The sequence below is a fragment of the Leuciscus leuciscus genome, assembly GCF_965113295.1.
Source record: "Leuciscus leuciscus genome assembly, chromosome: 20".
Lineage (NCBI taxonomy): Eukaryota > Metazoa > Chordata > Actinopteri > Cypriniformes > Leuciscidae > Leuciscus > Leuciscus leuciscus.
In genome coordinates, this window is record NC_138744.1 from 21,662,152 (window position 1) to 21,687,144 (window position 24,993).

Sequence of the window (24,993 nt, forward strand, 5' to 3'; positions counted from 1 at the left end):
GTTTAAGTATGTTTACCTAACCAGTTCAGCTCCAATGGCTCTGTCTCAAATCACTTTGGACAGAACCATCTGTTTAACTGACATTGATATTCACTCTTTACTAAATATAAATTTGAACAAGCTTAATATTTAAACAAATTACATGTGGATTACAATTTGGATACAACATTTACTCAGAGCCATGTTTAACAACATTCCATTCATTTACTATGGCATTACACAGTTACATAAATAATAATATATAGATTATAATATAATAAAGATTATAATAATAAAGATAATAATAATATCAGTTCTGAAATATTTTTCAACCAAATATTTTTTTAGGAAACATTTTTCCGAAATAAAATGGTTAGATAGGGTAGGCTACCCTAACTTCTCAAACATGCAATATGTAGATCAAACCGAATTTCCCCTCTACAGTCAGGGGGGAAAACTACATATCAGGGTAAAAAAAATTAGCCTATACATCATATCTTCTGTAGGCTATTTCCTTCATTTACGGTAGCCGAAAATACTTCTTTTAAAATCCCCTTTTAAAATAAATAGGCTGAGAGACTTTTCTTAAAAAAAAACTAAACAATAAATACATGAGCCTACAGAGTCAATGTATTTCTTTTTGTAGGCTTAATTCATCTATTCATGAAGCGTTCAGTGTCTCTAAGAACAACCAGCAGTAAAAAATATAATAATAATCCCAGATTACTAGCCTACTGCAGCAGAGTGTAACAGGTGTCATTGTCAGTCACTGAAATTGAAATTCTGGATTTCTTCATTACATCCTCTCTACTCGACGCAACGCGACAACATTACAACGCTCTTGCGACAGATGGGCGGCTGAAGATTCCATTCACAAATCGCAGAAGACGCCTCGCGCGCTTGCAGTGTAAACAGCTCCATTATAAACAGGTTATTTTTGTTGTTTTTGCGCAAATTGGTTAGCTGTGCTACTTCGCGACAGCAATGTTTTTGTCATAAAAGTTGTTCTCGGGCATGGTGACCCGCACTTTTCGTTTCTCCTTGAAACGGCCAGACCGTGAAACTGTCCAGTTTCTGCGGCATGTGTTTTCGTTGAAGGAGGGCTCGAGCTGAGAGTCGTCGTAAGTCTCGTCGCTGATCAGATTGTTGCTTTTGTTCTCGCTCCCAGTTTGTTTCGCTGACGTCTTGTCCGAATTTCCAAATTCCTGTTGGGTTTCTTTGAAATTGTTCTTGTTTCTTCCAGTTAAGTTTTTCCACCAGGAGTATCTGTCTGCCATTCTGTCTTATTCTTCAATTCACACTGAAATGCACATTATTAACGTTTATACAACAAAAACGACACCAATTACAATTATATACCTAAACAAATATGATTAATAAGTTATGACAACATATGTTTTTACATTGCTTTAACTCACTAAAATAAGTTAAGGAATTTCCAACTGTTTTTATAAATTATTCAAGATTCAACTAATTTTTTAAAGTCAGTTTAATGTAATTTAAGTTGAAATGACTTACATTTTTAAGTAGCCTACAATCAACTTGGATGTTTAAGGCAGCAACTTTTTTTTTTTTTTACAGTGTTATATATACACATTATATATATATAATATAATATATAGCCTATAAGCATGTCCTCAAGATAAAGTTGTTTCTGTATCATCCATCAGAAACACTCACCTCAGCAGCCGGTGTGTTAATGTCAGTCAGAGACAGACTGTCAAGTCTATCTTTTCTTTTAAGAAAACATCCAGCAGAACAACCTTGTGGCTCTTTTTTTGTTGTTATTGTTTTTTGTCTATATCCAAACCCACAACATCATGTAGCTCTGAAGCAACAGCTAAACTATAATAAGTGATGAATTCATTCATTTATACTTCACCTGCGTCTCAAACACCCTCCTTCATCTCTCCCATTGGTCTGTTGATCTCCTCCAGCTGCCCTCAGGAGGCTGGTTTCAGGTTTTCGCTTCACCTGTGATTTGAAAAAAAAAAAAAAAAAAAAATCTCTTTGGGGCATATACCGTCTCAGCTGTCTGATACTAAAACAATGCTGCCGTTCACACCCCTGAATTTGGAACAAGAAAACCGAGCTTAGAGAAAACCAACGCCTAGAGAGCTGACCGACCACTAATTACAGCAACATATTTCACATACTGCAAATGTGAGGTGTTGCAGCTTCAAATAATGACACAAAAACTACTTTCAGAAGTTCATTTCGACTGCCACTTCATTTTGAAGTCCAGAATCAAGGTCTTCACAGATTTAAAAGTAACCAGATTTACATAATTTAATAAATCAGCATTTGATAAATTACAATCATAATTACAATCATTCTTCACAGAAAATATCTTCAAAAAACAAATTGTAGAAAGGTCTTATATCAAATAAACAATTTGAAGGAAGTCAAACCAAGGTGACTGTACCGTTTATCAACATTTTTTTTTTCTTTTTCTTTTTTCCCAACATTTTTCGAGGTGAATAAATGATCTCGCCTCAGGAGACTAAGATGAATACAATACAAACAATTTTGTTCTTGAAATGGGATCAAGTTCAATGAGGAAGGAACAAGCACTAAAGAAATGCTCTAAGAACAGTTTTTTTCCAGTCACAGAATAATCACTCTATTGTTGTCAGGGTAAACACAACAATTTCAAAGGCATGGGTTAAACACAGAATTATTAACACTGGATGAACAAAAAAATTACTATTTACACTCCATGTAAAATTAAAAAGTGCTTTACACATGATCTCAATTGTCTTGCCATTATAGTACATATACATTTACCAACCACATGACCCAAAAATATATATATGTATATATATATATAATTTTTTTATATATTTGAGAATTTGTTAGTGTCACAATGCTAATTGACCATAGATTCATACATCATGTAGAGCATCAAGGTCAATGCATCATACTTGTTTGGCATCAGAGAAAAAAAAAAGGTACTATAATTTGATTTAAACAAAATGCCCTTCAATAATAATTCAAACTGTATTAAGCATGAATACACAATGTTACTCCATGCTTAACAGCATTTGTTTGAATAAAATAAAAAAGGTAAATGCGACTTTTTATAAAACGTCACAATTACCTTTTTTAATTGTAAATTTCTCTCACAATTCTGACTTTTTACCCCCAGAATGGTGAGTTTATGTTTCACAATTCAGATTTACTCACAATTTGTTAGTTTAACAAAAAAATATGTATTGTGGGATATAAACATGCAATTGTGAGAAAAAAGTCAGAATTGTAAGATAAAAAGCCGCAATTACTTTTTATAATTGCTAGACTATACCTTGCAATTCTGACTTTATTTCTCGCAATTCCGAGTTTGTAAATTCAGAATTTAGATATAAACCTGCAATTTAAACAATTCTGACTATTTTTTTTTTACAATTGCGAGTTTATATTGCAATTCTATTTTTCACAGAACTGCAAGTTTGTCTCACAATTCGACTTTATAACTTACAATTCTGACAATTCTGAGATATAAACTCGGAATTGTGAGAAAAAAATATCAGAACTGACACAAATTGACAAAAATCGGCGTTGCAAAAGTCAGAAAAAAAAGGACAAAAGTCAGTATTGTGAGATTAAATTCGCAATTGCCTTTTTTAGTTTTTAAAACTTCCATAGTTTGGGGGTTTGAAACACATTGATTGAAATGTGCAATTACTTCCAAATTTCGTATGCAAAATAATACGAAAACATAATATCTTTGAAATGTGTGGCAGGCCGCTTTTTCAAATGTACAAGCTCTTTAAAGTCTTTAAAATATGTCTTCATTTTTAAAACAAGATGTCTTCATGCTCTATCAGGAGCTGAACAATCAGTTTCTGGTATCTCATATCGTTGAGAGTGGCGAGCGTGTTCTGGTCCGGGGGCCTCATGAGCGTCGGGCCGAAAACGATTCCTAGGTTCTCTGAGTTCATGTAGTTGTCCTTCTCGTACATGGTGACCCTGATAAACAGAGAAAAGACATGGAAAAAACACCTCAGACAATATCATTTTGGTAATAAACACAGGTAAGTAAGTGATATAATTTCCATGGTTAGGGAAATGCGGCAAAGCTGGCTTGACAAGCTTTCCTTGAGGATCATTTTAAAGGTTTCCTGAAGGGCACTGAGCTAAAGTGCCGTATTGGGTTTCCGGTTTCCTCCAAATCTTAGAGGTTTTATATTGTAAGGTGACAGGAAGTAAACTCACTCTATAAAGCTGTAGGTAAAATGCTTAAATGCAACAAAAACCTGAACACCCACCGGCTCAATGTGGAGTCATGAAATAAACTATGGGACCGGAACCTAAGGGAGGTGTAAATGTGTCTGGAAATTCAATACATTTTGTGGTTTTACCTCTTCAGGTGTGTCATCAGGTACCGCAGGGCCTCATAGTGGGCTGGAGGAAGTTGGAGGAGACCATCATGAACTGCCTCGAGTCTGGAGTCAGGGTCTGTTATTTCTGATAAAAAAAAGAAAGAAAAAAGGTTTTGAAAAATACTATTCAGAATTATGCTAAAACCTGCCACTAGTCCATATACTTTACTGATGTTTAATAAACATATAATTTGGTCCAAAATCTGAGAACACTAGTGAAAGTGATCATTTTTCCAATTAGAAATAACACTACCATTCAAAAGATTGTGATTTTTAATTTTTAAGTATCTAATGCTAACCAAGGCTGCAGTCATTTGATCAAAATATGGTAAAAAAAAAAGTCATATTGTGATTTATTTATGCATTTTTTTTCCTGTGAAGAAAAAGTTTAATTTTCAGCATCATTACTCCAGTCTTCAATGTCACATGATCCTTCAGAAATCATTCTAATATGCTGATTTGCAGAACATTTCTTCATTTCTTATTATTATCATCACTGTTGAAAACAGTTTTAATATTTTTGTTAACTGTCATACATTTTTTTCAGGATTCTTTGATGAATAGAAAGTTCTAAGAAATCTTTTGTAATATTATAAATGTTTTAATGTCACTTTTGATCAAATTAATGTGCCCTTGCTGAATAAAAGTATACAACAACAACAACAACAACAACTTAATATCCCCAAATGTTAGTGTATATTTAGTAATGGTATACGGTACTGTATATTTTCAAATAATATTGGACCCCACTGAATAAAAGATTTATTTATTTATTTAAATATTTTTTATTAATTTATATATTTGTTTATTCATTCATTCATTGTCATAAGTTATTTCCTTATTTAGTGCTATATCAGAATCCAAGAGAATTTAATGGTAAAATCAAAGGAAAAAAAAAGGGAAAAAAAACATTATTAAGGATAATCAAATCACAGATTAGAAGAGAAAGTTCCTGGTTCAATGTCAGTGAAAGTGTTCTGAAGTCTCTTACTGGCTGCCTGTATGAATTTGGAGTAGACGTCATATGTGATAACTGGAATGGGCAGATCTCGCAAATAAAGCTTCAGAGCTCCAGCGATTATATTGATGTCCGAGTAGGTATTGGCACTGATGTCCGCCTTCTCACCATCTACGAAGGAGAATTAGTTATCTGTTATGAATAACAGATGATTCACTATACTTCACCAAGAATACATTGTTTTGACTGGAAAAAGCCTGGGCTTTTCCATCAGGGTCGAATGTTGATAGAATTACAGTGACATAAATGATTGTGAGTTCATCCAAGCATGTGAGAAAATGTAAAGAGACCAAATATTTGTTAAACACCTATAATACACATCAGGTTTATTGCACACATAATCTAAGGTAGAAGAGTTATTCTGCTACACACCTCTATCGAAGGCCAGCCGGACATCTTCTATGTGGTCTGTGAAGCCTGACACTCTGTACAGACCCTCTGATTTCAAACCTGAAAGAAGCAGAAGCAACACCTATTTACTTGAACTATCCAGACAGTGGATTTGGAGGTGGACGTGTAAACTAGTATTGATCAAACTAGGGCTGCAACCAACAACTAATAGGATGATCAATTAATCTGTCGATAATTTATTCAATAAACAAATATTCTGCATATTGCCCAGTATATCTATTATCGATTCACCTGTGTGTACAGGAACGTCATCCCTCACTCACTTATTCTGGAAAATGTATATGTGGAACAGTCATAAAGTCCTTCACTCACTAGACTAGACACTAGACAAGCAAGCTGGATGATACATTCTTAAAAGTAAAGGTTCTTCATTGTCATGTATAGGTCCACGAAGAAACTTTAACATCAATGAAACCTTTCCATTGCACAAAATGTTCTTGATAGTGGAAAAATGTTCTTTAGATTATTAAAATCTTCATGGTTATTCACTGAAAGGTTCTTTGGGGAGCCCAAAAATGTTTCTTCTCTGGCATCAATGCAGAAACCCTCTTTTGGAACCTTTATTTTTAAGAGTGTATCCTCTGATAATGATATAATAATTGTATGGAAGATGCATTTTTTTTCCCTTTGTGCCAAAAATGATGATACTCTATTTGGATATACATTCTGATTAGTCCTTTGTGGATTTGTTTAAACAGAGATTTGCAAACTTTTGATGCCAAAGACCCCCAAATATGAGGAGGTACCGTCTTCATTGAATCTAAAAGCAGCTATATAATTATTTATCATATATATATATATATAATATAAATATATGATAATGTATGCCGCTCTCAACATTGGAAAGGTCAAATCTGGTCTGTGACACTCGAGAGGAAGTCGACTGTGCAACTGCAACTTAGTTATTCACATGTATGTATGTATATATATATATATATATATATATATATATATATATATATATATATATATATATGCAAAAGACATTAGCAGATGATTTTCACAGCATTTATTTAATCATTAATGTGATAATTCTCCATGTGGATGTTGCATATTGAGTTCTACATAAAACACAAACCAGCACACTTTCACCTCTGAGGTTATCCCATTCCATCTGTAACTTCTAGCTCAGCGGTATTTCAGTATTTCATTGATTTGTTAGTGTGAGTGATGAACAGTGTAATGTTAACCATTCCATGATGGCATACACGTCAACGTGTCTAGAGTGGTCGAATGTAGCATCTATTAGACATATCTATGCCATTTACACTGTTCAAGTATAAAAGAGTAAGGGCCAGATTTACTGAACAGGGAAAATTAGCGTGAGAGCGTAATTCTAAAAAAGCGCCGATGGGAGTGGAAAGTTCTGCACGTGATCTACCGACGATGCACAAATTAAAGAACACAGACGCAGCCGGATAATTTCCATAATGATCAACACAATCTACCAAAAGCAGTGCAAATAAGTGTCTGGTTTAAGACATGCTTTTTTTGGGTGGTAAATAATGTCACAAATTCCAGTAAATTGAAGAGCGCAAACCTTAGTAAATCACCTTGCATGATTCAGTTAAACACTCTCCTCCCATAAATGTTGTGTCTTAAGGGAAACTTCCCCAACTGTATATAAAAATAACCGTGTCCACGCCTTTTAAGCGCAAATTTTTCACTGTGTGTCTTTAGTAAATCCTGACAGTAGGTTTTTAACAGCAAGCTGTTAGGGGCGCATTACAGAAAGATCCTAACTTTAGAATCCTATCTTATCTGTTTAGTAACCATGGCTATTTCAGTTAGGACCTCATTAAGGACAAAAGATATTACAACATTTTGCCGGCTTGCCTCCTTCCAATAGTGCATCCTGATGCCATGTGTTTCCAAGGTAAGCGACGCACACGCAGAAAACGTGATTCCTCAGACCAGGCCACCTTCTTCCATAGCTCCGTGGTCCAGTTGGTGCTTTCGGCGGTGGACAGGGGTCAGTATGGGCACCCTGACTGGTCTGCGGCTATGCAGCCCCATACGCAACACACTGTGATGCACTGTGTATTCTGACACCTTTCTATCAGAACCAGCATTAACTTCTTGAGCAATTTGAGCTACAGTAGTTCGTCTGTTGGATCGGACCACACGGGCCAGCCTTCGCTCCCATCAATGACCCTGTCGCCGGTTCACCACTGTTCCTTCCTTGGACCACTTTTGATAGATACTGACCACTGCAGACCAGGAACAGCCCACAAGAGCTGCAGTTTTGGAGATGCTCTGACCCAGTTGTCTAGCCATCACAATTTGGCCCTGTCAAACTCGCTCAAATCCTTACGCTTGCCCATTTTTCCTGCTTGTAACACATCAACTTTGAGGACAAAATGTTCACTTGCTGCCTAAAATATTCCACCCACTAACAGGTGCCGTATTCACCTCACCTGTCAGTGGTCATAATGTTATGCCTGATCGGTTTATTTACACACACACTCTGTATTGGATTAAAACAAAACATTTATAATTTTATCACTTTCGTTGCAACATTCATTGTTGTTTTTCTCTCAAATAAATACATTTTGAGAACTTAAAGAATGCTCTCTTTAATGATAGGCGTCAACCAGTAAGTCATAATGTGAAGAATGTTAGCTTATCTTCCTGTTGTTTTAAGTTTGGCAACTAAGGATTCTTTTTACACATTTTAATATGACAGGGAGACAGTGATTAATTGTCTTGCTGAAGGCCACAAAGAAGGTTTGAGCCTGGGATCTCCATATTAAAATGTTCTGATTATTCATAGCACACCATTTTAGAAGCGATCAGTACCTCTGTGCTCGATCTCTTTGATGCACATGTCCAGAACCATCGGCCGCTGCGTGTTGTGGGCTTTGACCAGCGTGGTGAGATCACAACTGAAGACCTTCTTGATCCTGCGCAGGTCCGGCTGACAGTCGCTGGGCACTAGTTTGGAGCACTGTTTGTGCACGTTCAGCCCGCAGTCTGCAAGAGCAACAGGCCAAAGGGTTAGAGGACTACGAGACAAAAGAGACAAAAAGACAGACTCCAAGAGACGAAGATTGAGTGTGTATGTCTGATCGAGGGTATGTCCTCAGGGGTAAAGTATACGTGCAGAGACAGGTGAGTGTCAGTCAAGCTGGGTGGTAAAGTGTAACAATATACGTCACATGCTGTCATGTGTTCGTGGCTCTGTCAATCTGAGAACGTAACCTTGAGTGACTCTGGGCGAGTTTGCCAGCAGGCCTACATACATACATACATACATACATACATACATACATACATACATACATACATACGTGCATGTATCCAAAAAGGAGAGACAAGATAAAAAAAATGTTTTGTGGTAATCAACATTATACAAGTTCTGTTGATTGAGCGTAACTTGTATTGAACCCGGGGCACATTACATGAACAATATTCCCAGAATGATAAAGACTTTTGATCTGTTCATTATAAAAAGTGATTGTGTTGCTTCAGAAGACTTGAAATGTACCAGTCAAGTCACATGCTACCTTTATGCTGTTTTTGGCACTTGAAAATATTGGGTCCCATAATGATTAAATTGGACAAAAATAGCTAAATCATTCTTTTATGCAGAAGAAAGAAACTCACAAGAATTGGGAATTATGACAGAATTTTCAGTTTTGGATTCATTTTAAGTTATAAATATACCCCTGTTGTTCATGTTTGTTCATAGTATTATCAAGTATTATTTATTTACACTTGATTTATACTTAATTATGGTGTAACGGTGTAAAAGTATTCTTCATTGTTATTTCATGTCAACCACTGTATGAACTAATGTTATCACATTGAACTTTACTGTTAAATGTGACCTTTTTCCTTATTACTGGTGCTTGCTCATATTCAGGGTTAGATATTTGAACAATCCCTTGAAGTATTAAACTTTGGCATGTAATGTGCCCCGCACCATTTGTGCTACAGACATGAATACCTCAAATGATCTGACAGGTGTTGAATCAGAATATATTATGAATAGAATATTTAGGCAATATCATTAAGACTTGAGAGTTTTTTTTTTAAACTTGAGCTAGTAAGCAACCACCCAGAACACCCTAGGAAACCCATAGCAAAGCTCTGGGAACCACACCCAAGCATCAGTGGCGATGTTTCGCAATTTCTTCAAAAAATTTAAAATGTAACAAAATTCTTGGTAGCAAGAATTATGCTACAAATAATGAGTGCAAAAATGAGTTCCATTTAACTTCAGCATGTAATGTTCCCCGCACCATTTGTGCTACAGACACGAATACCTCAAATGATCTGACAGGTGTTGAATCAGAATATTATGAATATAATATTTAGGGAATATCATTAAGACTTGAGAGTTGTTGTTTTTTTTACTTGAGCTAGTACCCACCCAGAACACCCTAGGAAACCCATAGCAAAGCTCTGGGAACCGCACCCAAGCATCAGTGGCGATGTTTCGCAATTTCTTCAAAAAATGTAAAATGTACAAAAATTATTGGTAGCAAGAACTTTACTACAAATAATGAGTGCAAAAATGAGTGCCATTTAACTCAACAGACATTTTTCATCACCATCAGAAAATGTGAAAAAAGTAAGCAGATTTCATGTCATTTTAGGTTTAATAAACCTGGTTTGATACTCTGCTTTGACACAGGGACAGTGGTGTGTGTGTGTGAAGTGGAATGTGGAAAAATGGTGGTCTTTCTTTCTGTGTGTCTCCAGTAGCATTCGCATGCTGTCCCACTGTTCCTCATCTTAAGCAATCCCATTAATCACTCTCTCTGTCCATTTTAATGCCTGCTTGGACCCCTCCTTCACATCTTTACGCCACAGAGAAAAAATAAGAAAAAACTCTGTTCCTCAATATGGGCCTGGGGACAAATTCAACTCTGCTCTAATTCTCAATGCGTCTGATGACACTGGCTCGCCCGGGGGCCAATGTGAAATAAGAGCTCCTGTGTGAAAAGAAAAGGCTTGAATAATGGCCCAAATGGATGAGACCATTTACAGAGAGACAAACCAACAGTAATGCCTTGTGACTGGATTGAGTTTACGTACAGAGTGTTTTGGGAAAGTGCTGTCATACAATAACCAGCGCCGTGTTAACATGAGATCTGACCAAACCTGTAATCATGGCATTATGGTGCATTTGTTTATCTAGGGCACATCAAAGAACATCCTGTATCGAAGATGGTTATCAATTTAATATGGCTGTTTTTTATAGATATTTTTTTTACATTTTTAATAACAACAAAAAAACTAAACAAACAAATACAAGGCAAGACAAATCTAAAAAAACTAAAAGCTAAACAAAACCAATGCAAATCAAAACGAAACGAAACAAAGGTATTGAGAGATCACCCTAAAATGAAAATGAAGTCATCATTTATTCACCCTGGTGTTGTTCTAATACCGTATGCCCTTCTTTCTTTTATGGACCACAAAATTATAATTTGCAAAAAATGTCCCGCTTGTACTCATCCATATAATGGCAGTGAATATAGCGACCAGCATCAAGGTTTATAAAAAAGATGCAAAAGTATCACAGAATGGATCAATGCAACACGTGTCTTACTGTATATCCCACATGTTCTGGGGGTATATGATAGGATTTGGTGAAAACCAAACTGAAATTCAATGTATTATTTAACAAAAATCCTGACCTTGGCCATTGGTCTTCTGTGCACGGCTGCATGAGATGCACGTTTGTGAGACTCTATTAGCACCGCAGTTCACTTGGTCTCGTTCAGAAAAAGCACACAGGTTGTGAGAAATCAAGATTAACAAAAACATGACATGAAATACAACGCCTAGAAATCCCAATAAATTATCCGTATCCTTCCTTCACTGAGTCAAATATGACCAGACCAGAACTCCGTCAGAATGACTGTCGACCGATGTGAAAGTGATTACATATAGCATATAGCTCAGGGAAGGTACATGGATTGTATTTCATGTCGCATTTTGGTTAATCAAAATTTTATCACAACTTTTTACAATCATGTACTTTTTCTGGGCAAGACGGAGTGAATAGAGTCTCACGAACGTGCATGTCGTGCAGCTGCAAAGAAGACCAACGGCCAAGGTCAGGATTTTTGCTAAATAATACGTTATATTTTCATCAAACCCTATCATATACTCCCAGAATACTATATATACGGCACGTGTCGCATCATACCATTCTGTGATACTTTTGCATCTTTTTAAAAAAGCTTGATGCTGCAGCTGGTCGCTATTCACTGCCATTATATGGACGAGCGTGAGCGGAACATTTCTTGAAAATTCTCCTTTTCTTGTCCATAAAAGAAAGAAGGGTATAAGGCATTAGAACAACTATGAGTAAATGATGACTTCACCTTCATTCTAAGGTCAACTATCACTATACGCTGATTTCACGCAGCCGTTATTTTGAAATCGAAAGCGAGGCTCCGGTGGGAAGAAAACCGGAAGTGTCGCCTTTAATCACAGGAGAGTCGTGAATGCGATGGCGTATTGTTGTGTTTAATGATGTTGTGTCAATTCTAAAAATGTACAAACATTTCTTTCATACTTTAGACTATATACAGTGAAATTCATTTATAAATAAAATATTTTTTTATATATATAATTCAGAATGTAAAAAACGAAGCAGGAATGAACTATATACATATCCTATATTGGATATTAACATCCAATAGTGTTAATCGCGGCAGCAGCTTTAGGTTGGTAATCCAAGGCATTGTTGTTTATCTTTACTTCCGGGGTTCTTCCCACCGGAGCCTCACTTTCGATTTCAAAATGGCGGCTGCGTGAAATCAGCGTATAAGGGAGATCATCCTGTCAAGGTTTATTTAGCGATAATGAGCGTCTGACAGTACATTATCCCTTTATTAATGCCACAGCTAACATAAAATATGAATGAACAATACTTAATAACATTTATTAATCTTGTTAATTAATAACAATTTCATTAATTAAGTTAATTAATATTAAATTCTATAGTTAATAGGTTACTTTTAGGTTACTTTCTATATACAATTTGTTAAAAAAAATGTATTGTGTGTATAAATTAAAAGGCATTGTTCACCCCAATTTTTTTTTAAAACAAACACAGTCCACAGTCATACAGGCTTGGATGGAACAAGATGAGGGTGAGTAAATAATTACATATTTTCCAATGTCCTCATTTTTACTATCCCATTAACATTAGTTCATTGTTATGATCAAACATGAATGAACAATATAAAACAATAATAATCAATGAACAATAGTATACTCATAAATTAACCTAGATTAATAAATGCAATAAAAATGTTGTTCGTTGTTAGTTTATGATACATAGTTCTTTAATTTTAAAGAATTTTACTTAAAATCTTACTTGTAAAGTTATTGCATAATTCATACACGTCACTTATACAAAGTAACCAATAAAGTGTCACACTTTCTGATACAGTACAGGGTGTATGTGCACCTAATCACATGTTTATATATGTCAAGTGTAGCCTGATTCAATTGGCATTAATACAAGAAGACTGTCCTGGTTCACCTGGGTGTGCCTCTCTCACAATACTCTTTGGTGTATACAGTGTGTATATCTATAAATAGTCAATACTCAACAGAACACACTCAACTGGTTCGGACCAGGTGTCATTTAGGAATTCAGAGTACTACCCATACATCAGCATTCTAATTAAACCCTTATTGTCCCAGGTATCACTTTCAGTATTTTTAGCCTCAGGTTTCCACAGCACACTGGAACATTTCTACAGGCAATTGCGCATTGTTACCAGAACGGCATGAGAAATTATCTGGATCTTGAGCGGCTATTGATTGTAACTTGATATGAATAAAGCTCCTTGGCTGGTGCCATCATTCTGATAGACAGTTTATTTGTGTGGGAGAGTTTGTGATTGGTGGAGGGTTACCTGAACAACGGACGCCCTGGGCGATAAGACCCCACATGAAGTTAGCACAGTATTCACACCAGTGCGGCCCTCTGAAGGTGTGCACCTACACCAAAGACAAAGTTGTCATCATGAGTCACACACACGCACAAGCTCACACTTTGAAAACTCATGCACACACACAATGTCAGTGATTTGTTCATCTCTACATTTTCATTTCCAGCTAAAGCTCATAATAAAACTTCCACAGAAACACGTGATGACATTTCCAGAGTATTTCTCACTGTACCTGACAGCTAACAATGCCCGTCTCACTCAGACTGGGCAAACATGAAGATCAAAAGCACAACACATTTATACTTTAGACCTATAATGTACAAAGAACCACTGGCATTATTATTTTATAAACTTAAAAGGCAGGGTACTGTTCAAAATTGTTTAAGTTCAGTATTTTATTCAATACACCATCAATAATGCCTCCAAAACACGTTTTAATCTAACCTTGATTCACTATGGTAAGCATATTGCAAGTGTTTATATTTTAGACCTGACACAAGGGTTTTCACCGCAAATTGCGCACATCCAGAATATCTGTAAATAAAGAAATGTTGCTCCAGCTACTTTGACGCGTGTATGGAGTGGGAGCGGCATAGGTTAATTGTCACAGCAAGCGAGAAAGGTTGACATGGAGCAGCTAAAGCTCCAATATCTGGGGAGTTAGCCGTTTAAAATAAACGCTGAACAGAGGAGAGTCTGCTAGCAAAAAGAGAAGGCGACAGAGCTCGTAATAAAACATGAATCAACATGGACTTGGCTTTTTGGAAATGGTGCAAACTGAGGGATTTGAAATGTTGTAAAAGCAACGCAGACATGCCGGTTACTCAACAGGTGAGTACGGTATTTTATTAAACAGATTAATTGCCATGTATAGCTCTCTTACAGAGTTCATTGTAAAGCATTATCTATTGTGAAGGGTCATTTCATCATGGTTGTTGTAGTGCTGTGCTGGAATTTATTTTCAATGAAGAATTGTGTCTATTAATGGGTAAAGCTACAGTAATGTCTCTTAAACCTAGTACAGAATGTTTCATGAGCAGTAGGATAACCATATTCATACACAAAACAAAACAAAAATATTAAAACAATTCATTTAATTTCAATTTGCCACTCGCTTAAAACATTTCTAAAGAAAACTAAACAAAAAATCCACAAAACATAAAACAAAAATAAATGTAATATACATATTACAAATATTAAACATAAATAAATTAAAAATGAAATAAATACATTTAATTTAAATTTGCCACTTGCCTCCAAGCAATGATAAAAAGAGTTCTGCAAAGGCCTGGGAAATACTAAACAGATTAAAACGGTTGTCTGCATGACCATTAAGGCAAAATGTTTGTGCACTAACTCTTGGGTCAAAAACTCAGTGTATTTAATGTCACAACCATGACGTTTGATGTAGTTTAGGAAACGACAGCAAGTGACAAGTTAAGTTGTTGTCTATAGCTCAGGGAAGTGTCAACCCCACCATCTCTGTCAAACCCTGAGACTGCAACCAAACTCTCAAGGGCCAGTTTGACCAAAGGAACAAACTCAAGAGACAAAACTGATCCTTGTCAAAGTTCAAAGGAAATAATCAAGCCTGTAAGTAAAGACTAGAGGCTGGTACTGTAAGAATGTAAAAAGAATGTAATTTATTTAAATTAAAATACATGTGAGTCAGATTACAGGATTGCTAGGGAAAACAATGTGTCTGGCATCTGTTACCAAGCTGCTGAAAGTCACACGCGAAGCATGTTCCCATGCACGCCCTTGTGCTGTCATAACAAAACTCAAAGATGGACAAAAGAAAAGACGTAACTTTTTGGAACAAAAACTGCTTTCATTACTGCTCTGACAGTCGCAAGACCGCGCTGAACGCTGTGAGTGCATGTTAGAAATCAGGAATGGTGAGAGAACATTGTGCTTGGTGCGTTTTTCGTCTTCAAACCAAAATTGGTTCTCCAGCCAACAAAGTTGAAATCCCGTCTGGCTAGCGTGCCTATAATGTTTACGCATAAGGTCAGTAGGCGGAGAGTAGTCGGTCTTTTGTGGCTGTTTCTTTGAAACAAAAAATCTCAGGAGCCAATATAAATTACAAAAAAACAAAAAAACTCTACCTATTCAGTGAGCTCACTAGGTTTTGGGACACAGCCTGTGTGAGAACACTTATGAGGGAGGTGGACACTGAATAATCCATGATGCTCTTAAGACTGCAGGTGACATCATGAGGAAGATGTTATGAGGAAGCATCCAAGTGACACTTTGAAGTCAGATGATTGCTTTGATTTGCTTTGTTAGAGTTTAAAAAAGTCAGACGACGAGATCATTCAGTCACTCAGTCACTCCCAGGAATGGGAGACTCCATTCAGCAGCGAGAGGTTATTGATTTGTGCGATCAATCTTATCAGTCAATAGCGCTGTTAATGGATTAAAAGCCTAGGCAATTAGGCTCATAGGATAGATTTAGGCTTATTGATATGAGGCTCACGGTACCGTGCATTTAAACGCTGTCAGCACATAAACATTTGAACGAGACATTAGTAAACATTCGAACAACCTCATAGTAGCGGCACATAAAGAGTGTAATAAGAGTGAAGGATTTCTTCAGGCTCAAAATCAACATTTCAAGTTTTGGTAGTTTTAAAATAAATTAACCATCCAATCAGAACATTTGAGAAAATCGCAAACATATATATAAACACAGGACTTCAAAAAAACATATTCAGTGTGTGCAATATCAACATTTAAAGGAATAGTTCACTTAAAAATGATAATTCTGTCATCATTTACTCACCCTCAAGTTGTTTCAAACCTGTATGAATTTGTTTCTTCTGCTGAACACAAAGGAAGATATTTTGAAGAATGTCGGCAACAGGTTTGAAACAACTTGAGGATGAGTAAATGATGACAGAATTTTCATTTTTAAGTGAACTATTCCTTCAATACAGGTCGCTGACTAAAATTACTGATAATTCTGCATGAAACATTTGTGTTTACATTAAAATGTTCTACATGTAAAAATGATCGTAACTGCGAGATGACATCCTCAGTAATAACCAAAGTAATATTGTGAAATATTATTACAATTTAAATAATAGCCATTACTCCAGTCTTCAGTGTCACATGATCCTTCAGAAATCATTCTAATATGCTGAACTGGTGCTCAAGAAACATGTATTATTATTATTATCAATGTTGAAAACAGTTGTGGTACTTAATATTATTTTGGGGACCCGTGATACACTTTTTTCAGTATTATTTGCCACTTCCGATCAATTTAATGCATCTTTGCTGAATTGAAGTGTTTTTTTGTTTTTTTTTACCCAAACTCTTGAACGGTAGGGTAGTTACCATAATTCTGACATGACGTAGAGTAGTCGTAACGCAACCAGTGCTTACCTTAAAGTTGTGGATCTTCTCGTAGCTGCAGTGTTTCTCCGGTCCATCCTTGAGCGTGGTGCGTCTGCTCAGCGGTGACGGGGTGATCTGTGAACAAGCCAAAATCTTTAGAGGCTTCCAGAGGAGGGCACCTTTACTGCCCAGATTCACCCCCAGAGCTAACGCCAACAACTCCTGGTGCTTACGGTCCTTCTGCTTAGCTTTGTGAGGGGCTAATTCCCCTTTTGCTGACCCCTTAGTGCCAACAACCAGGGCCCTGGTCCTCAGTAAATCCTGCATCTCCTCTGTAGAGGAAGATGACAATGATGTGGAATGGGGGATAACAGAGGCAACTGTCGTCTTCACTCTTTGGTAATCTGGGTTGAATGAGAAGGGGGACAGCCTGGTCCTGCGTGAGCAGGGCTGGGCTGGGGGTGGGTGGGCTGCCTGGGGGCAGGAGTGTGTCTCAAACAATAGCACACATTCAGCACTCTGAGAGAGTGGCAACACAAGAGAGGGGAGACAGTGGGAGGAGGGAATGTGTCAGTCTTGTAGATACATCTCAACAGGTTTCTACAGTAGGATAAATGGAATCCAGAACACAGCAGGATTATTATTGTTAACTACTACAGAGCCCAACAAATGACAGGCGGACATATATATATATATATATATATATATATATATATATATATATATATAGCCTTCGAATGTCCTCCCTTGGTGCCGGCCCTGACTGGAACACAGCACTTCCAGACACGATTCCAATGTAGTTCCCTTGAGTGCGGACAATCCTACATTTCAAAGCCAAAGAGCTCAGCTTTACATGCTTTAAATCAGAGATTTACTCTAAGAAGAGTAGGTTCTCTCTTAAAAAAAGGTCTTTATCAGGTCTAGTCCCTGTCTAGCACGTCAACTTTTATGGGGTTTAGCCTTCTAGTCCTCTCTCTGTCTCTTCACTTCTGAGCGTAACTTCGGTTACAAATCGGATCAGGATTTAGGCAGCTTACAGTCGTAATCCTGCATCACGGAAAAAAATCCTATAGTGCCAGAACCCCTTGTTTAGGGACTCAGACTTGTTTAGACCCCACTGAAACCTAATCTTATGATCCATTTTGGGTAATCTAATCAAAAGTGGGTAGCACAAAACAGGATTCAAAATGTTTTGTAATCTGGATCACTCAAACCACATTTGGGGATCACTGAAAAACAACTGGTGTAGGGTTTGCTTTAGCCTTTTCACACATAGAGCTCACTGAAGAGGAAAGCTATTCAAAAAGCCACTTTCTTACATATGCATGGGCTTTTATGGCATTTCCACCTTTATAGTCTGTGGGCCTTTTTTGCAACTATTTTGATTATTGTTGTTTATACACCTAGATTTCTTTTTACTTTTTTAAGTGCTGTAAATTTGTGTTTTCTTCTGTAGATAGACTGAAAAAGTTTTTTCTTGTAAAACATACTCAATAATCTTTGTTTTATTTACAACTTCAGATTTTTTTTTTTTACAGTGAAGTCGAAACATCATATGTGGTCAAAGGAAGCTTAACTGTACTTGCTTGACGCACAAGAACAAACCTCATTGGTTCTCGCGCATTAAGCAAGCACGTTTGAGCTTCTGTGAATAAAAGCCTACATTTAATCTGTCCATAAAGTGAACGTCTCTTCAGAAGACTAAACTGATCAATTCATATGGATAAAAATATCTTAATTTGTCTTTCGAAGATGAACTGAAGTCCTTTCCTTTAAGTACTGCCTACTTACAGTACCTGTCAATTATCCACTATGTTAAAACAAGCGTTTTAAACTTTTTAAACATGCATTTTAAACAAGCGAATAAATTTAACATTTAAAAAATTAATAAATTAATCTCAGGACCATCAAACCTTGTGACCAGATCATCTAAGACGGATGTTACCAAGTACTAGGTGTAAATAAGGACTCATGAGCTGCATTTCCACTGTCGGACCACAACCGAGCGAGACTCATTTTTCAGGCTGGGGAACCGTGACCCTTCTCAGCAGGAGGCTGATGCCGAATCCAGCAACACTGTCTGGGTATTTGCTGAAACATCCTGGAGAACACACATGAGACTGGCTAACCTCACAGATACAGCGCAGCTTAGGGCCTAGTATGGGTGGCCGGTCATTTGCATGATTACATCAATTAACAAAATGGTGAGATTAGGAAAGAATAATGGAGATCTGATGAGTAAAAAAGAAAGAATGCTGAAGTGGAAGAAAAGCAACTTGGCTACGGGTCACATATAGAAGATATGCCGCATTCAGGGACATGATGTACCTGATTTCCAAGAAAGTGAGGTGGAGATGAGTGGAAGCCTGTCAAGGGTTGTTCTGAGTAAAAGTATGAGCACTGCTAAAAAAGCGCTGGTGTGGTTTTTATTGCTGCTGACCTCCACAGTGACACACATTTTTGTGTGCTGGGGGTACAGGGCAGTTAACATGTGCTCTAGTGGTCGACTGATATGAGTTTTTCACGGCCGATGCCAATATCTAGGGCACAAGGCAGCTGATGGCCAATATAATGGCAATTTTATAATCAATATAGAGCTGTTCAGTTTGTAGTCCTAGAACGGATTCCCTCTGGAACTTCCTATGTTTTTTTTGCAATAGCAGTCTTTTGGTTTATGAGTAAAATAAAGTTTTTTAAATGACATTACTACTGCACACAACAATTTTAAAACTCACATTAGAGACATGACTGTGCGTAATTTATGTTGTAGAACAAAACAAGAAAGTCTCTTTAGGTAATGTTAAGCACAGAATCATGAAAAAGAATTACACTTTAGCATACTTTTAAAAACAGTACTTATTTTTGAAATAATGTACCGGTACTTTAAAAATACATATAAGTGCGAACTGACTGTAACGTTTTCAGAAACTGCAATTAAATTAAAACGTATTATAGATTACATTTATATTAAATATATTTAGCTGAAATTTGAAGCTTTTTTGACCCACTTAAATAGCACTTATGTATATGTATTTTCATAATTACTTCTATTGTCTTTACAATAAATATGTCAGTACATTCGGCAATACACTTTAATCATATTTTAAACTAAAATATAATTTAATGTCTTTTCTATTGAAACTTGTATTTATTGTAATTACACATTTGTAATGATGAAGTTGCAATTAAGTACATTTAAAATACATTTAATTTAAATATAATATCAAATAATACAGTTAAAATTATAATTAATTACTTTGCATATGCTTTTGTATGTTAGTCAACACATATAACACAAACACTTTAAAAAATATTGTTGGTTTAAGTAAGTTATCTGGTTGCCTTTAAATTTTGAGTTCATCGGAATAAAAATGTGAGTTAATACAATGAATGAAGGAGATTGGTTTAATAAATAGAAACTCAACATATTATGTTAACAGAACCAAATCAATTACTGAAGTTAATTTGACAAAAGATAAAAAGTAGTGATAACAAATCATGATTTTTATTTTTTTTTACAGTGACACACTTTTTTAAAGTGTACTTCTTTAAAAGCATAACAAAAGATTATTAAACCATGATTTTAAAATGTACTTTAAAGCAGAACTTTTAATTTGACAAAAACAAAAAGTGTACTTGCTGTAAGTGTGTCGAGAAACAGTCATGAACACTTAAGTGCTTTTTTATTTAATTAATATTATATTATCTCCAAGTAAAGTTTAATAAAACTATACTTTTAAAATTTGAACAAGTGCATATATATATATATATATATAATACAATTAAGTGCAATTCTTTTTCACAAGGTCATAAATAGCTCTATGCTAGCAAATGAGATATACAACTTTGCTAATACAACAAACTATTATTTCACACTTATTTACTCAAAAAAACATTCAAAATGTGCATTTACAACATAACCTAACACAAGAGGCTAGGCTAAGCCTGTATTGTAAGCTTGAAACTTGTATGCACATCCAATGATGATGATCTCAAAAATTCAAACTGAAAACAAACATCAGACAGCATAAACTGCAATACCAGTAAAAACAGTAACTTACTGAGGATCACACGTTTAAGCTATACACTCAAAAGAAAAGATAAAGGGATGTTGGTGAGTCACATACAGTGATACAGGGGAAGAGGGAGATGGGGCGCACAGAAAGTGTGAGTGAATGAGAAAGACTTGCACTTTTTGTCCTAAGGCAGATGGCTTCTTGTCTCCTAATGAAAGAGGCTCAAAAGCAAAACACAAAAGGGAGACAATAAGGCCTAGTCTCCTTTTAGAGACCCCACAGATGAGGAGACAGACAGAACTAGGGCACATAAAGTATGTACAGTACAAAAACACATCCTATGCGACACACACAGAGGGAAATGTGCTACATTCATTTAATACACTATTCAGTTAATTCAAAATACTGTCTATCACTGTCAGCACAGCTGTAATATTAGGGATTTTCTCTATCAATACTTGATGTTGGAGACCAGGCTGTAAATGACATAATAGATTCTCATTTATACTCTAAGAAAAGACATTTGAAAATGACGGACAAAAAATGAATTTTGTCAAACCGGCCAAATAATGAAACCACCAATACACTGTGACTGTAAGAGCCAGACTCATTTGTAAGACAACCGCAGGAAAGTAAAAAAAACAGATAATTCCAATCCTTCATTTTAAAAGCTGCAGTGCTGAAATATAATGTAAACAACAATGATAAATCACCAAAAAGCTCAGCACTAATTCTAATAACTCCGATCCATCATCAACGAGTGGTTTTAGGTGGAACTTGCCAGGCCCGCAAAACATTTCAGCGATTACTGTTATTAAAGGAAGAGAGCCATGTGAACTCTGAGCTGCGTAGATGACCAGACAGGCAAGGTGAGCGATTCATACAGGTCATCACTCAAGAAGACTGCCGTCGTAGAACGACACACCCTGATTCTGGTCCCGAAATGAAACCGGAAAATGGTCAGGCACAGGTAAATCGAGACAGTGAAGTTTAAGGGATTTCAGGGTGTGTGAGGTCACTGTAAAATTTCAAGAGAAAAAATTCCTTTCAAATAATTTGATCATTAGGTTGATGATGATTACCATTTATCCATTGTAACAAATTGGCTAAGCCTTCCAGGGTGAGCCAATTATCATGAAAAGCCTTAAATATAGATTCATAACAATTACATTGTTAAAACACAATGGTAGCTCATTAAGAGTTGTTATTGCTAATTAAAACAAAACTAAAACTACTAAAAATCATTTAAAGAAATAGGTCATATTCCTAAATATTTAAATAAAGCTGAAATAATTTTTTACAAAAATTATTCATTGGAAAACTTGGCAACTAACTGAAATAAAATAAGTTGAAGTTCTAAAATGACTAAAACTGAAACAGAAATAAATTATAGGCAATTAAAAAAAAAGACAAAATAAATAAAAATGGAAATAAAAAACTGACAAAATATAAAAATAAAAGCTAATTAAAAATATTAATAAATCCTATAGGAGTATATGAATAATACTAAAATAACACTGATAAAGACACTTTTAATAGGAAGATTCTAGTAAGTCTGCAAGAATTGTAGTCACACTGTAACAAAGCAGCAGTATATCACAACCAAAATTAAAATGATAACTGCAAAGTTATTATCATGAATCCCAGCATTATTAGTCTAAGAAAACTGAAATACTGTGAATACCTGGCTGCAACAAGGCAGATCTTTTGAAGTATATACTGTATACAAATCCATATTCACAGTTTGACAGCTTGTTGAGGCTGCCCTCTAGTGGACATCTGAACAAAGCTGTAAGATGGAAAAACTCCACTTGTTAAAGTGCGTTGAGTTCATTTTTATGAATTCAAATACTTAAGCCAATTAAAATTCTCTGTCTGGTGTCAGTAAACAAAAACAAATGTTCTCTATGCAAACATGATTGTGGGTGATAAACACTTCCGTTGACTAAGTCAAGAATGGTTTGATCATCGCTTTCATAGAGCTCTTATGAAGAGCTATTTCATCTCAATAGTGAGGCAACAGAATTCATAAAGGTAGCGTTAGACCTGACTGAATTGATCAAACTCTCCTGTCAGTGAACCAGACAGTGTGTCTGATGAATGAGAGAGGAGACAACACATTCATCGCATTATCGTTCATCAAAGATTCACACCCTGATGCTGAAACACTCTCCCACTTTTCTAATCTTCCAAATGCACACAAAGAAATGCTCCTTCTCATTTGTCAAAATACCATTCTAACAACGATTTGTGAAAGGACACCATGATTTGGTCAAAAGAAAATGTGTGAATAATATTAAAAAAACTAAATGAATGGATACGGTGCCTGTGTTAACTCTTATCAGTAAAACCTTGATAACATCTATGGGCAAATGCATAATGAAGCAGTGCCAGTGTCAATGTCCTGTTATCACTACACGCAGACAAAGAGATGGGCATTTATGATTACTGTAACTCTCTCACTGAATTCTGCATGTAAATGTCATCTCAAATACCAATGATGGCTCAGATAAAGAAAAATAATTTGCAGCATTACTGCAGGTTAGTGTTGAGGGCTGAAATGTTCAATAACAAGCAAAAAATGCCAAATTTATCCCAAGTCTACTGATTAGCCTATAATTAACATATACAATGAAAACAACAGAGGTCCTAAAACAAAGCCCTGTGGGATTCCACAAAAACCGGTGCACTTTCATGATCGATTTCAACAAAAATTGTCACAAATTTCCTCATCACCTTTATTTGGCACACAATGACTAAGGATTTATTATAATGTCTTGTGATTATGCAGTATATGATATCTTTAAATCATATTATATTGCCGATACACGCTATAACCTTTAGTAACATGGTAAGAACATTATAATCTATATCTGAAGAGGTATGTACCTTACCTTGTCATTCTGTTGAAAAGTAACTTTTTTGGGCTCAGAGCGGGTCCGGTTGAGTCGATGAGTGATTTTGTCCCTCAGAAGAGAAGTATAGCCCAGGTGCTGGTAGATGGGGTTTGTGGTCATCTTGGCAATGTACTCTGCTGCCTTGGTCTCAATATAGAGAGTGATGAGACCGTCTGTAACCAGATCATGAACCGACTCGAAACGTTTTTCTCCCACAAAGTGCTTTCCATCATAAAACAGTCGGTAATTCAGAGTCTGGCCACCAAATCTGAATGATAGACAAGTAGTACTGCATATTATATTACTGTATATTATGATAATATTATAATAATACTGTACATTGTAAAACTAAATATTTTATTTATTATTTTTATCATTTGTATAATATGATTTAATATAATACAATATAATATAATATTGGATGGATGGATGGACAGATGGATGGACATGTAGAGAAAGGATAAAGAATAGATGGCATGTACCTCAAAGCAAGTGTATAAGTTCCTGGTTGTCTCTGGCTCTCTCTGATGAGATAAGCACCTTCTGTCCCCGCCAGCAGTTCATCTGCACGCTCTCTGGAAATCAGACCATGGAACCTGTACAGAGATACCATGATTTACACACACACACACACACACACACACACACACACACACACACACACACACACACACACACACACACACACACACACACACACACACACACACACACACACACACACACACACACACACACACACACACACACACACACACACACACACACACACACACACACACACACACACACACACACACACACACACACACACACACACACACACACACACACACACACACACACACACACACACACACACACACACACACACACACACACACACACACACACACACACACACACACACACACACACACACACACACACACACACACACACACACACACACACACACACACACACACACACACACACACACACACACACACACACACACACACACACACACACACACACACA

At 36.2% G+C, this 24,993-nt stretch overlaps 1 protein-coding gene across 4 annotated transcripts in view; it reads right to left on the bottom strand.

Annotated features, from left to right (window-relative positions):
- Positions 1-2,178: 2,178 nt before the first annotated feature.
- The window catches only part of chn2 (chimerin 2), a 43,311-nt gene continuing 20,496 nt past the window's right edge, over positions 2,179-24,993 (bottom strand). For all 4 annotated transcript variants that reach the window (XM_082150008.1, XM_082150005.1, XM_082150007.1 and 1 more), the window contains 9 exons: positions 24,453-24,566; positions 23,968-24,238; positions 17,106-17,192; positions 13,680-13,764; positions 8,590-8,763; positions 5,752-5,829; positions 5,353-5,490; positions 4,341-4,446; positions 2,179-3,948 (listed from right to left, as the gene is read on the bottom strand). In XM_082150008.1, the coding sequence (XP_082006134.1) occupies positions 3,777-3,948; positions 4,341-4,446; positions 5,353-5,490; positions 5,752-5,829; positions 8,590-8,763; positions 13,680-13,764; positions 17,106-17,192; positions 23,968-24,238; positions 24,453-24,566 (1,225 nt within the window). In that variant the 3' untranslated portion in view covers positions 2,179-3,776. The remainder of the gene's footprint in view (positions 3,949-4,340; positions 4,447-5,352; positions 5,491-5,751; positions 5,830-8,589; positions 8,764-13,679; positions 13,765-17,105; positions 17,193-23,967; positions 24,239-24,452; positions 24,567-24,993) is intronic.